This window comes from Cryptomeria japonica, chromosome 6, assembly GCF_030272615.1.
Source record: "Cryptomeria japonica chromosome 6, Sugi_1.0, whole genome shotgun sequence".
Classification (NCBI taxonomy): domain Eukaryota; kingdom Viridiplantae; phylum Streptophyta; class Pinopsida; order Cupressales; family Cupressaceae; genus Cryptomeria; species Cryptomeria japonica.
In genome coordinates this window covers 403653765-403668177 of record NC_081410.1, presented here as the reverse complement: position 1 = coordinate 403668177, position 14413 = coordinate 403653765, and the positions used below count along the sequence as shown (strand labels likewise).

Below are 14413 nucleotides of genomic sequence, written 5' to 3'. Positions count from 1 at the left end.
TGCCAAGAAATTTTCAAATGTAATTACAAAACAAACCACTAAGTTTTTGCAAAATTAAGCACAAGTCTAACACACAGAAAAATGCTGCACTTTGACAATCTAAAATGCTGCATTCAAATGAAAATAATTTAAAGCTGAAATAACTGGCAATCTTATGCAGCAAGGGAATAATCGAGAACACTTCAGAATAATAAAAATATCAATCAAGCTCAAACTGCGAATTGCGTGCCTGGTAACTTCAGGAGGCTCGCAGGCAGCAGTCTGTGAGTTGAATGCTAGGGCAAAAGCTCCAGCAGAGACAGCCATGGCAAAAGGTAATGCACGAAACGATCTTCTGCCGTGCATTCGTTTGAAACTCTCTGCTCCACAATCCGGCCCATTTTCGGAGAACTGTGCAGAATAAGCGCGTGTTTGCAGGAAAGGAGGAAGGATCCGAACCTTGGACGTGGAGGAGGACATGAAACGCAGAAGACGACGAGAGAGCCCCATGGGAGATAACCTCAGAGACGAGAGGTCATGCCAAACAGAGACACTGATTTTATTTTTACAGGTGAAGCCCAAAATGTTAGGCTAGTTGCATTGCGATTGTTTAGTTGGCCACTGTCCACATTAGAAATGTGTTTTTTACCGCGAAACATTATTTTACAAGCTTTTTGACACCCCCACTATATTCACCCTGCGAATTGTATTTTAGATTAAATTAGCATTTCAAAATGTCTTTTATACATGGATGGATCTGCGTGTAGCATCTTTTTCTTTTGGTTTATTTTTTCTTTCAGATCTCTCAAAGGAACTTTATAGGTAAACATGTTTCAATCAAAGAAATATTTGGATTAGTGATCAAATTGATAAGTTTGAGTGTTTCATGTTTATGAGTATTCGGACCATCCATTGTTATAAAACTCGTGATTCATGTACAATGAATTGTTCATTGTGTGAGAGATGGATTTTTATACCATTATTCATTTGTGTCAATTGAAATTTGACTCTAAATTATATAAATTGAATTGAAATTGACTCTAAACTATGCAATGGAATTGAAATTGACACTAAATTATGCACATTACACTTGACTTTGGACACAAATTTATGTCTTAAGCAAAAGTTGGATAATTAAACATAGGATCATAGTTTAAAGTGAGATTTTTGAATAGTATGTTTTTTTAATGTTTATTTTTATTTTATGTTTTTAATGGATATGTATTTTTATCTAACATAAAGATTTATGTTTGATTTTTGAAAAAAATTAAAAATATGACTACCATTCATATTGATGTTCTTGTTTCAACAAAATAATAATAATTTGAATCTATTAAAAAATGTGAATATGACATAATATTACTTTAAAATTAATAATGAATAAAGCATGCATTTTTTAGATATCAATGTTAATGATTTAGTTTAAAATATTATGAATTTATTTGATTTCCAAAAAAAGTTATCTTGGATAGCATGAAATTGTATATTAAAAATACAATAAAATATTAAAAACAAAATAAAACTATATATATATAATGTACACACAAAATTCAAAAACATTTTTTTCAATCATCTTCAAATTATTGATCATTTGCTTATTAAAAGTGATAAAAAATAGCATATTTAATTTAAAATATCATCTTAGAATAAATCCACTCAAAGCAATATTAACTAAATAACCAAACAATGATTATTACAATGCTCATAATAGAAAGGAATTATGGCATATAGGTCCTAACAAATGTGTCTTACAAAATTTTAGTCAAGGTCTTAACAAATGTGTCATGTGTACAAAAATTATTGTGTTCATGCATTAAAAATCAATATGTAAATGGAAATAGAAAAGTCCCACACCACCAAAAAAATAATTTGAGTATTTGTTTTCTTTTTTGCAGTTTTGGTTTGATTTTTTGTGTTTTGTGGTCTTGGTGGCATCTCTCTATCTATTTGGAAAAGTTTCAACATGGCTCTAGTGTCTAAAGCCATGAAACCAAATACTCAATCCTTGTAACATTTCATGGACTGCCATGATCACAGCTTAGAAGAAGGGTCGTGAAGATATTTTTTAACTGCAGGCTTCAGTCAGATATGTTTTGGAAATGCCCTCGAATACATGTATGCAAAGTATGGAAGTACAGACTTGGCAAATAAACTGTTTGACAGAATGCCTCATCAAGAAGTTGTCTCACGGATTGCCATGATTGGGGAATACGTGCAAAATGGATTTGTTAATAAGGAATCAGAAACTTTTAAGGAAATGTAATTGGCGCTTGTAAAGCCAAATTACACAATACAAAACCTTCGCTCTCCCTGCCCGTGTCAAAATGGGAACTTTGAAACAGGGAATGGAATCCATCGAATGGTACTTATTGCATCCTTGTAGATTTCTACAAAGGCGACAGGACATGTCTACAAAGTGAATAGTTGCTGTCAAGATTTGTGGATATGATGGAAACAAAGTCTTTGCCTGTAAATCGTAGATTTTTGGTCCTATTAGGTACCTGCAATATTTAATCTCTAAGAAATCTATAGTATCATGTTGAAGTATAAAATTTCTTCAAAGTCGTCATGTTGAAGTATAAAATCACTCTTTGAAGAATCAAAGTCGCCTCACGAGGATTTGTTGTCCGTGGTATAAGTCCGAATAGGCGATGGAATTAAAAGAACAATTCCAAGCGAGAGAATCATGGGGGAGATCAAGACAACCGACCCAAAATGCAAAATGCGAAAGGTCAAGGATTGTGTAGGGTGTGTAAGAATGCATAGGAGAAGATAAACCGATCACAGGGTCAATGAAGGGGCATTGGATTGACAAATGAAACTGAAGCGATGTCAGTTCATTAAAAAGAAAATGCCTTATAAATTTAGAAGAAAAAAAGAATGGTATCGATAGAGAGGGGCCAAGAAAGGGGGTTTGTGAGCACAACCAAGGTAAGTGTGTGACCGTGCATTGACAGAGGTAGGAGAAAAGCATTGGCCTATTTAAGGTGTGAGTGGGCATCGGCCAATGGAGGAAAGGGGCTGCATAATAAGCCATCGATCAAGGGCAGCATGACTACATAGTAAGGATTAGCGACCAAGAGGGGCAGAGTGTGGTGCGTGCGGGAAGAGGAATGAATTGAATTGAATTGAATGGTTTTAATAACGATTACGAGGTCAAATAGTTTATGGGACTCATGGATAGTTAGCAAAGAAGGCATGCAAAGTCCGAACAAATTCAAACTGTTAAACCTCTTTCTCCTTCTCCTTCTGCATCTTGGATCTTCTGTTGTGTAACTTGATTAAGAAATCTGCAACTTTTGGTATATTTTCTTTGTCAAATAGACTACTTAAGGTGTTCACATTTAGTGTCTCAACATACTTACTCTGGATGTCACAATAGGCTAGGCACTCCATGATGTAATGTCATTCAGTCTCCACCACCCCTTGCGTACAATATCTACACCTTCTATCTTCCCATTCCTCTTTGGGTATCGTCCATCTCCCAGTTTCACATCTAAGTTGATGTGAGTTGGTCCTTATTTGAGCAATTAGCATTTTTGCCTTCCACTTTATGTCCATTACTATGTAGTTCTTTTGTGTATGGTCATGTGTAGGACTGAACTGTTTGATATAGTATTCTTTTTTCCTCCGCAGCTGACCTGCCCACATGTTTTCTTTGAATTTTTATAGTACATATTTTTTTATTTCTCCAATGTTATGCGGGCAGTTTTGTAGGTTAATACTCCATTTATTCATCCATTTAATGTTTTGTTTCATCCATGTGCTCTTCCTTCTGTCTAATTTCTCCCCTGCTGCCATTTTTGGCTAGCGATGTATCTCCATGTTTTCTAACCTCCTTAAGTAGCTTAGCAATCAGAACATAGCTAATGCCTCAATAGGGAAAGCCCCCACCTCCGCTAGGACAATCTCATATGGAATAGATGATTTAATCTTGAGATTGGTCGTAATTAAATGCTTTTGTAATATCTCTATTTGCCTCCATTTCCTTGTTGAAGTGGTGTTGCCCCATACCTCACATACGTACAATACCATTGGAACCACAAGAATCCCAAAAAGAGTTTTCTTAGTTTTCCAATCCCATAGTTCTGCTCTTCTGCGTCTATTTTGGAGTGAATATAACGACTTTCCATCCTCCTTGGATCCTTTTTGTTCTACATGTTTCCCAGCTAAGTTTATTATGAAAATCTAGGCCAAGGTACTTATATTCATTGACCACTTGTAAGGTGATTCCCTCAAAGACAAAATCTCTATGGACCTTCTTTCTTTTCAGGGTAAAGATCATGACCTTAGTTTTGCTAGTGTTCACCTGCATCCCCGCCTCTTGGCAAAATTGTTCTAGAGCCTTCAAGTGTTCTTTCAAATCTTGTGTTGTTTTTGCCATTAAAACAAGGTCATCAACATATAAAAGCAGCTTGATTACATAGTTGGTCAGATGAACACCCCTACCCCCAAACTTGTCTATCCATTCTTCTAACTTGTCAATGTATAGCCCAAATAGGGTAAGAGATAATGGGCAGCCCTACTTGACCCCAATGTCACTTCTAAAACATTTTGATAGTCCATGTTTTGTTTGTAACTTAGCCCAAACTTGGTCATACAATCTATGAACAATAGCTCTATATTGTATTGGAATTTCCAACTCTTCCTTTCTACTCCACAATTTGCCTCTAGGTACTGTGTCAAAAGTTTTTTGAAGTCCACAAAACAACAAAAGACTTACCCTCCTTGTTTATCCCATACCTTCTCAATCAAGTGTCTGAGTGTTATGCAATGATCAATGGTAGAATACTTTGGTCTAAAGCCCACTTGCCCATTTGCTCTCTTTCCCTCCTTTCAACCCAACTACTGATTCACCTTTCTATCATGCTCCCAAAAAGTTTACTGAAGAGAGGATTGATCATTATAGTGCGGTAATTTGAGGGGTTATGGATGTCACCGCTTTTGAGCAAAGGGACGACCACACTAGTTGACCAATTTGTTGGAAACCCATTTTGGATGACTCCATTGAATATTATTTTGATGTGAGGCGTGAGGATTTCTAATCCCCACCTTAAATGTTCTTCCTCTATGCCATCTATGTCTCGAGCTTTACTCACTGCAAGCTTTCTAATTCCTTCTCTAATATTGTCTGAGGAAAAGAGTTTACTTCTTGATTTGATCATCGGAGGGCTATCTTTGTCTTGATCTCTCTCATATAGTTGCTTTGCGTATTCTAGCCATTGAAGATTTGTGATATTATTTTATTTGCCTATGTCTCTTTGCTGCAACTCTTTCCAAAAGCCCCTTGGATTTTGTCTCCCAAGCTTAATCAATTATTTTCTTCTTGTTTGCATGTACACCTCTTTATTTATTCTCACTAGTTTTGTATATTCCTTGTTGTTACCTCGTATTTTGACTATTTTCTTTGTTGCCTTACATTCTTTATCATACCATGGGTTTGTGGGGAAGTTATTCTTATTGTCCTTTTTAGGTCTAGACCTTTTGCATGCATTCAGAGCCTTGAGAATTATAGATGTCAACTTTACGCTACCAATCATTTCTTTGTTTGAATTAACCAACCCATTAACACCCTCTTCTTGCAGCTGTTTTTGAGCTTGTTTGAAAGATTTCTTTATTTTCATTTGTCAAGAGGATAACTCCTTGAGTGACCTCCTTCTTTTTTAATTGTTGCATCTCCTTTTGATGTTGATTGTCCTTTTGCATGCCAATCTTAACATATATTGGGATGTGATCTGATTGCATTTCTATGGGACATTCCTTCACCACAATATCTATTACACTTGTCACATGCTTTTTTGAGCTTATAACATAGTCCAGTACACTCTGACCATTATAAGTGTGACACATAATGTTCCCTAAGCTTGTCCAAGTCTTTAAACTGTTGCATATTATCAAATCATACAAGCTGCAAACTCCTAGTAATTCTGCCCCATAATGTGTGATAGCTCCCTTCTCATCTTGAGACATTCTTTCTCGTTTTTGACTCCCTTATTCCTCTAACCACAAAGGGTCGTTCCCTATTCCCTCCTCATCACTAAGGCAAAGGGATTGGTTATTGGTTGTTCTAGCATTAAAGTCACCAATTAAGATGATCTCGCCTTTGTGATTATATGTTGATATATCTTTTTTCAAGGCTGCATAAGGGTCCTCTTTGTCTAATTTCCTCTTCTTATAAAATTTTGAGCCATAAGGAGGAAAGTAGCATGCTACAAGGTAGATTGTGAACTCTTCATCCTCTATTTTTATCCATATGTACTGTTTATTGGGGTCCTCTTTTTCCACATGTACAATTCTTTCCCAAGAATCTCTTACTAAGATTGTTACTCCTCCATGGCCTTTTCCACTTTCAGTTAGCTCATTCCATACTGATACCTTCCTATATCCCTCAAAATTTGGAACCTTACATCCTTCATGCTCATGTGTTTCAAGAAGGACAATCACGTCCATCCCCTTTGCAATGGGCCCTAAACCGGACCCCCTCCTCCAAGGGTAACCTCTACAATTCCAGCTTACCATTGAGAGGTGTGTCCGGACGGCCTCGTCTTCCTATTTACTATATGTTGCTTTGTCGCTGAACTGGGCTTTCCCTCTATACATCCATGCTTACTTACCTGCACTTCTTGCTATTATGACTTTTTCCCGTTCTTTCCTTCTCTCTTCTAGCTGTAAAGGGGTTAAATCTTCATCTACGAAGAATCGTGTGCCTTTGAGAAGGACATATGTGTATCTAGACATACCATAAAGAATGTAAGCTACGCTAAAGAGAGGAGAGTGTGCGAGAGACATTTGTTTGTCTGTGAAAGGCCAATAGGATACCTAAGTTGTGAATTATGTATTTGTAGATAAAGATGAATAAAATTATTTGTTTTTTAGTATTATGTTTGCAACCAAAGGGGTGTTTTCTATCTTGCATTACAAACTATACTATTTTATCACATCACACATTTTGGGCAAAACTCCATGGGCAACCATTTTGGGTAAAACTCCACAATCAAAGAGAGGCTCGAATAGGTATTGATCGTCAATGAATAAAGGGACATAAACAACACACTTCCCTTTCTTTAATTTTACAATATTTTGATAGCATATGTAAACTTATAGAACAACCCATGAAACTACTATTTCATGCTTCCAATTTATAAATAGTGGGAGAGGAAAACCACAAATGTTTTCCCAAAATATCATATAGTCAAAACCATGATTCCAATGCAAAAACAAATGCTCCTCACGAAGAGCATCTCTTTGAACATAGTGAATCACAATAATTGATAGCATCTTTAACTCATAATTTGGTTATGCCCTTAATCCTATAGTATGCATATGGTTATGAGTAATCAACTTCTAGCTATCTTAACCCCTAATTAAGTCATATTATCATTATTATATTGTTATTAGTTTTTTAGGTCGATGTTGGGCCTATATAGTCATATTTAGGCTGGTTTGGGTGATATCCTATGCATAAGTAGGATATATAAAGGAGGTAGTGAATCTTATTTTATCATTAGATTGTTAAGTGTGTTCTCATTGGAGATATTTGAAGGTTTATCCCCTCAAAGTGGCTTATTATTCTCAACTATTATAAAGCATTTGCAATATATTTCATATTATCTTCCTCTTTTGTGCAAGTTATTTCATTGCAAGTGGTATTAGAGCATGACCTCGGCACCATGAAGGCATGACATTTTCTTCCATTTTGGAAATTGTATATCTTTCATGTTAGTGTGAATGAGGTTATTACCTATCTAATTATTAGTTGTACCTATTCATGTTTTAAGTTTACTCAACTTCTAAGTTAGTTGTCCTATGTGACATTCTAGAAGTTCCTTATAATGGGGCCATGTCTCATTATTTACTTTTGATCACTTAGCATTTAATATTTGCATCATGCATTTAATGTTTGTATCAAGGGTAGTTGTCATCCTATCTTATCACCTTGCATATATAAGCAAGACTTCTCTTGTACATTGTATGTTCATTATCATATATATAGTCAATCTTGTTGTGTTGAAGCAATCCATCAAACCCACAAGTTTGGTATAGGCCACAAAAGCATTGAAGGCTCGAAAAGGACCGACATCTACTTCAAATTTTGTACTTTGTCTATATTCATGTACTTCCTATCTCTTTGGATGGTTGCATGATAGTTGTACAAGGATGGATCTCTTTCTTCTTTTACTCATCTATGAGTTCTTGCCAACATTGTGCAACAAATTCTAGTATGTCCCTATCGAATGCATGAATCATGTTATGATGTGTTGCATAAACTCCTACCCTAGATACTAATATATGTTGTTGAACAAGAGGATTATTGGTGAGTAATACCCAGTCATTCAAGATAGTATCGACATCATTAGATTATGCCCTAAGAGGCAAGGTAGTTGTTCTTTCAACTTCTCTATAAGTGACCATCTATCTTCCCCTAATTTCCTCATGGTTCATGTAAGAATAGAAGTCCCTTAATTGAATGTACCCAGGATACAAGAGTGGATTCTAATTTGTTTTATATGGCACAACAAGGTTGTGCAAATAAAACTCTCATAATGTGTTTTATAATTTTGGGGTGGATGACTGAAAAAGATGAAAGAATTCTCTAAGAGAAACAAGAGAAAAAAGCAAATCTAAATACAATTTCATAAACTAAAAATTAAGCAATTGTTGTCTCATGAACTATGTATATACCCTTGTTAGGGGTCTACAATTGATGATTTGAGGGACCATGGCAACCATGGTATCCACATTAATTTTTAGTCTTGCAACCTCAGTCTCTTTCTCTTACAATTTCCTTTACATTGCTTCTTATAATTGTTCTTTTTCTTTCATCAATTCCTTCTCACGTAACTGCAATTGTTTAACCTTTTTTTCATAATTTCAATGCAATGCAATTGAAGGCCGCGATAGTGTATAAGTGATATGAGGTACCTAGATATTAGCATAAGTTTCTACTACTAGCTTAGTTACGTGTGTGGAGTCTTGACTTAAAATTTTCTCAATTACTTCTTCCGTCTCTTCGGCAGTCATCTCCTCCAACCTGTCCAAGTTGGTATCCTTAGATGATGCAGTTTTTTCTACCCGAATCTCTTACTCCTCCAAATCATGCACCTTGATTTCTTCTTCATCATTTGTCTGTCCTACTACATCCTCTATTTGTTCGACCACATTCTTCTCTTCAAAATATTCTATTATTGTTTTATGTTCTTCTATAGGTGATGGTATCTCCATTAAAACTTCCACACCTCCTTCTTCTAATGAATTCGGGACAGATTTGTTAAATGAATCCTGATTAGTATTAGAGAGAGAAGATTTTACTTAGACCCTTTTTATTTCACAGAATGAGCCTTCTCCTTTCCTTTGTATGATGTGGCAATAGTGGTTTTAACCTTAGGGCTTTGTTGCTTACCTTCTGATGGAGTTTTCCTTTCCTCCTTACCCCATTTTTCTTCAAAATGCTTACTAGTTTGCTTGGTTTTAGGTTCAATCATAGCTCTTTGGGCCAATTTTTCACTCTTACTTTTGGCAGTTGTTTTGGGTTCCTTTTCTTCTTCTTGAGAAGGTTCAGATTTAGGAGTTTGGGAGAAAGTAGAGGCATTCTTTTCCTTAGTGAAATTATATTCCTCTTTGTTTAAATTAATTGGTTGTTTACTACTTTCACCCTTTTTCATTCCTATAAATCATAATTTTCTACCCCAGGACCCAAATTCAAATGCTTACTAGTTTGCTTGGTTTTAGGTTCAATTATAGCTCTTTGGGCAAAAATTTTACTCTTATTTTTGGCAGTTGTTTTGGGTTCCTTTTCTTCTTCTTGAGAAGGTTTAGATTCAAGAGTTGAGGACAAAGTAGAGGCATTCTTTTCCTCAATGTAATTATATTCCTCTTTGTTTAAATTAATTGGTTGTTTACTAGTTTCACCCTTTTCCATTCCTATAAGTCGTAATTTTCTACCCCGGAACCCAAATTCAAATGCTTAACCTTCTTAATGCTCCAAAATTCACCCCCTCATATCAAGAAAGTAAATACCCAAACTTCTTTTGACAAGAAGAGCTATCAAGCAATGATGGGACAACGAAGTGTCTTTACCTTTATGCACTTTGTTTGACATTCTTGTCAGGAAATGGGTCAAATAACCAGGGACACTCACCAGTTGGCCATGGCACAGATGACTGAGCAATTTAGGTGGTGTGAGTAGAGCAATGACATCCTCCTTTCATAAGAAAAATATCAGATAATGGATTCAACTGCTTTTTCCCACTTGGGTGGTAAAGAAATCCTCTTTGTTCCTTGGTGGGAAGTGTCTAGAGGTGGGTCTTCCGGCCTTGTAAAATTTTCTTTGACTAAAATAGCATCATGGTGCTTAGGATTATCCTCACCATTAGTTGAAAGGCTTGTTACTTCTACAATAGCCATCATACGAGCATCCACTTGTAGCCCCTTAATAGTAGCTACGTTATCTTGTAGATTTTATGCAAACTCAAGTATTATTTTTGTGTTAAATTCTCCCAACTTATAGAAATACTCAAGTCATCTTGCATTCTCCATCTCTTCATTATAGTAACAGGTATTGTCAACCAAGTGTGCATTAAAGGTTCTTTCTTGATGGGATCTCCACCCATTGTTTCAACTATAAATTTTGTTACAAGAATAACCTTTCCTCAACAAATTTCTCCTCTTAATACTTTCCTACCCAACTTAGTCCTCTATCTCTATTAGACTCAACCCTTTGTCTACTTATGTATTATGTGTTCGCTCTTACTTCTTTGTGAGATTTCAAGAAAATGCATAAAAATTCCAAGGCATGGGAAAGAAATGGCAATGAGATATTGAGAAGGTTATGATAATATGGAATCAAAAGGCTCATTCATCACATTTAATGAAGAGTGAGAGATAATGATGGCAAAAAAAATTAGAAATTATTACTACATTAATTGTAAATACTTATTGCTAAAAAAAATCGGCATGAAAAATTGGCTTGAAAAATCATGACAAGACCTCACCCAACTTAAAGCGAGATAAGTGCCCACACATGTAAATTGGAAGGGTCGAGGAGATAAATTTGGCAAGAGAACTAAAAATATGAATTAATGAACCTTTAAACACTATGATAAATGCTATATTAATTGTCAATTACGTGCGAAAATAAGATAGATCATTAGATTAAATAATGATGCATATGCAAAATAATGATTATAGTACCTACGACAATCGTTGTTGAGATGACTTGAAATTTGCTTGCAGTCAGAAGATGCATGCAGAAATCATCTCGAGTCACATTAAATGATGATGAGTTGGTAGAAAGAGAATTTTTGAAATCTATTGTCATCATGTGAATGACATGGAATGGAATTGGAGTGTGACAAGATTTGCTAAATTTAATGTGGATAAAATTGGAGAAAGTGTTAAAAGTGTGACACATGGAAGTTGATTGTCCGCAATAGAGGTTATGAGTGTAGGAAACAAGGCCCTCTAACTTGTTTATGGTGAACCAACTAACTAACTAATGGTAGAAATGAAATATTTTATAATGGCTATCGAATGTTCTCAAAGAAATGAGAACTTTATTATGATTTTCTACTTTTCAAACTTAAGGTAAAACATCAGTTATTCCTAATTGTGGAATATCAAGAGCAAAAAATGTTGGTACTGAAGTGGTGTGCTACTACAAAAACTACTCTTTTCTAATAGGTTTGTTATACAATCAAAGTCTGTGGCCATTGACCAATAGTTAAAATCCCACTAGGTCAATGGTTTGAAATCGAACTGCTCTATTTGGAAATACTTCAACAATCTCATATGGCCCTAGCCATCAAGTTTATAATTTGCCTTGGTGATACTTGTAGCATGAATCATAAAGCAGAGACCAATCTACCTGGTCAATTTTTCTAGTTTTGATGAATCTATCGTGTCGCTTGATCATATGAGCTCGCACTAGTTCCATTCATTGAAGTTCTTCTTGTCTAAATTCATCTTACACATTCAGATTGTCAATCCTTTCCTTTTGAGATTGTGTCAAATCAATTCCAATTTGCACTATTGTTGGCAAGGTCTTATGCTCAAATTCTAAAGGCATAATAACTTTAACTCCATACAACGATTCAAATGGTGCAAAGCCTAAAGTTGTCTTCCATGTGGTTCTATAAGAACAAATTGCTTCTCACAACCTAGAGGCCCAATCCTTCTTATGAATTGATATTATTTTGGTAATGATGGCTTCTAGTTCCATATTAGTGACTTCCACCTAGACATTTATTTTGAGGGTGATATGGGGCATCTTTTCAATGTCAAAGTTGATATTCATTCATAATGTTGCAATTAATGTGGATGTAAATTGAGGAACTTGGTTCGTTACAATTTCTCTAGGAACTCCATATATTGTAAAAAAATCTTCATTCTTTTTTTTGCATATTTCATTGCTCTTACCTCCACCTAGTTATTCAAGCAGTTTGTACAAACCAAAATGTACTCCTTGTTGTTGGACGAGGGATTGATCAGTCCTATAAAGTCCAAACTCTATTTGTCAAATGCTACTAGGACCATTTGGGATTTCAAAGGCATTTCATTTGACTTGGTTTACCCATCCATTGGCACCTACCACACTGCCTTGTGTATTTGACTAAATCTTTATGAATGGAAGACCAATAGTAACTAGTATTAAGCACTTTCATAGCTATATGTTTGACTGCAAAATGACTTCCACAAGGCTCATCATTACTTTTTCTGATCCAATGTACAAGAGGTAGCTTAATATCCATGAATAAGAAAAGATTGTCTCAATAGCTTGTCCTTAGGTGAAAAATAAAAAGGCATATTTCCAAACACTAAGTAGTTGGTAATGTCTGCACACCAAGGATCATGAACTTTTAGGGAAAATAGATACTCATCAAGGAAAGAGTCATCTATCACAGGATTTGAATCTATATTTGTTAGTCTAGACAAGAAATCTACAACTACATTTTCTTTCCCAAGTTTATCAACTTTTGTAATGTCAAATTATTGTAGAAAAATTAACCACCTCACTAACTTGTCGGTGACAACAAGTTTCTTCATTAAATACCTTATTACTACATGATTCATGTGTGAAAAAACTTGATATCCCATTATATATTGTCTGAACTTATTCATAGCATAGATGATTATTGTAATGTATGGAAATAGAGCAAGGGCATTCACAAGATAAGAAATGTAAACTAGGAAGTCCACTTATTTCTATACAAAAATATAAAATGAGATTGAACTCAATAGATCCAACCTCAATTATGTTGATAAGAGGACTAAATTTAGAATGAATCATGTTCCATTTTGTTTAGTTGAAGATGCAGAGTGTAATTTGAAAGTTGGATCTAGGGTAAATGATAGTGAATTGACATGAAATAGTAGGAACAAGAAGTTACACACATAGAATACGAACTTTAAGCTAAGTGTGAGTAGAAGAAATAGAAGTGCACCCGTGACAACAATTTTGGCCTGGAAGTGCAAGTTTGTGTGGCAATTGGTGACAATTAGTGACCTACTCCTTGATGTCATATGGATATAAACATGAATCTTGTGGAAACTGGATATTGCTCAAAATCTATTCCTAGAAGATCGTCAAAATTTTTTGGGACCATGTGGCAATTAGCAACCTGGTCCTTTGATTTCCACCTCTGTAAAAGTTAGAACTGGTCATCATCATCTTCTCTACTAGAATCTCCATTTGTGGCTTCTAGATTTGTCGCCTAAAAATAGAAAGAAGGAAAATAGTATTTTTGATGGGGGTTTTCCTTAGGTCAAATCCTAGATTTGGATTTAACCCTTGTCTTAATTGAAATTGAACTTGATAATGGATATGATTGAACTGAAAAGCTTGTCTTTTGAGGACAAGGCTAGATTTGAATTTGAAATGCTTGAAATGGAACTCGATACCTTGATGAATCTTGCATCAGGGTCTTCATGTCAAGGTTGATAATGTCATATAGGTGTAATGGTGAAAAATTAGGGTTTCCACCATTAGAGAGATGAAAACCACTAATTTTCCATTACATTCAAAAGAGGGACGAATCCAATAGATCCAATCCCAAATTAGGAATGATAGGGACTGAATACTAATTGTATTCAAGGGTGTGTGAATTGTTTTGACCCTCTTTTGTGAGTTGAAATGTTGAATTAAGGTAAAATGCTAAAAAATGAAGGTAAAACTGAGAAATCAGTGAGCTACAGACTCATGATTTTCGCACGCACTTAGATCTAAGCAATGTATATGCAGATTCGGACCTAATACTTGAAAAATCTCCAAAAATGTTGGGAGCATGGTGGTGGGTTCCCTGGTCCTCCTACTTTTTTCGCACGCTGAAAAGGGTTGATTTGTCTCTGCAAATAAAGCTTATTCTGAAGATCGCAGCTCTGTGCCTATTTCCTGCACACAGAAAGAAGGGGAAATAGGTTGGGAATAAGGTTTTGCCTA

The 14413-nt window shown here is 35.3% G+C and overlaps 1 protein-coding gene across 4 annotated transcripts in view; it reads right to left on the bottom strand.

The window, feature by feature from the left end:
- The window catches only part of LOC131065840 (D-lactate dehydrogenase [cytochrome], mitochondrial), a 283265-nt gene extending 282567 nt beyond the window's left edge, over window positions 1-698 (bottom strand). Inside the window, exon 1 of one of the 4 annotated variants that reach the window (XM_058000480.2) lies at window positions 230-698. In XM_058000480.2, the coding sequence (XP_057856463.2) occupies window positions 230-489 (260 nt within the window). In that variant the 5' untranslated portion in view covers window positions 490-698. The remainder of the gene's footprint in view (window positions 1-229) is intronic. The other 3 variants (XM_058000478.2, XM_058000477.2, XM_058000476.2) reach the window with 3 other exon arrangements.
- Between the last annotated feature and the right edge of the window lie 13715 nt (window positions 699-14413).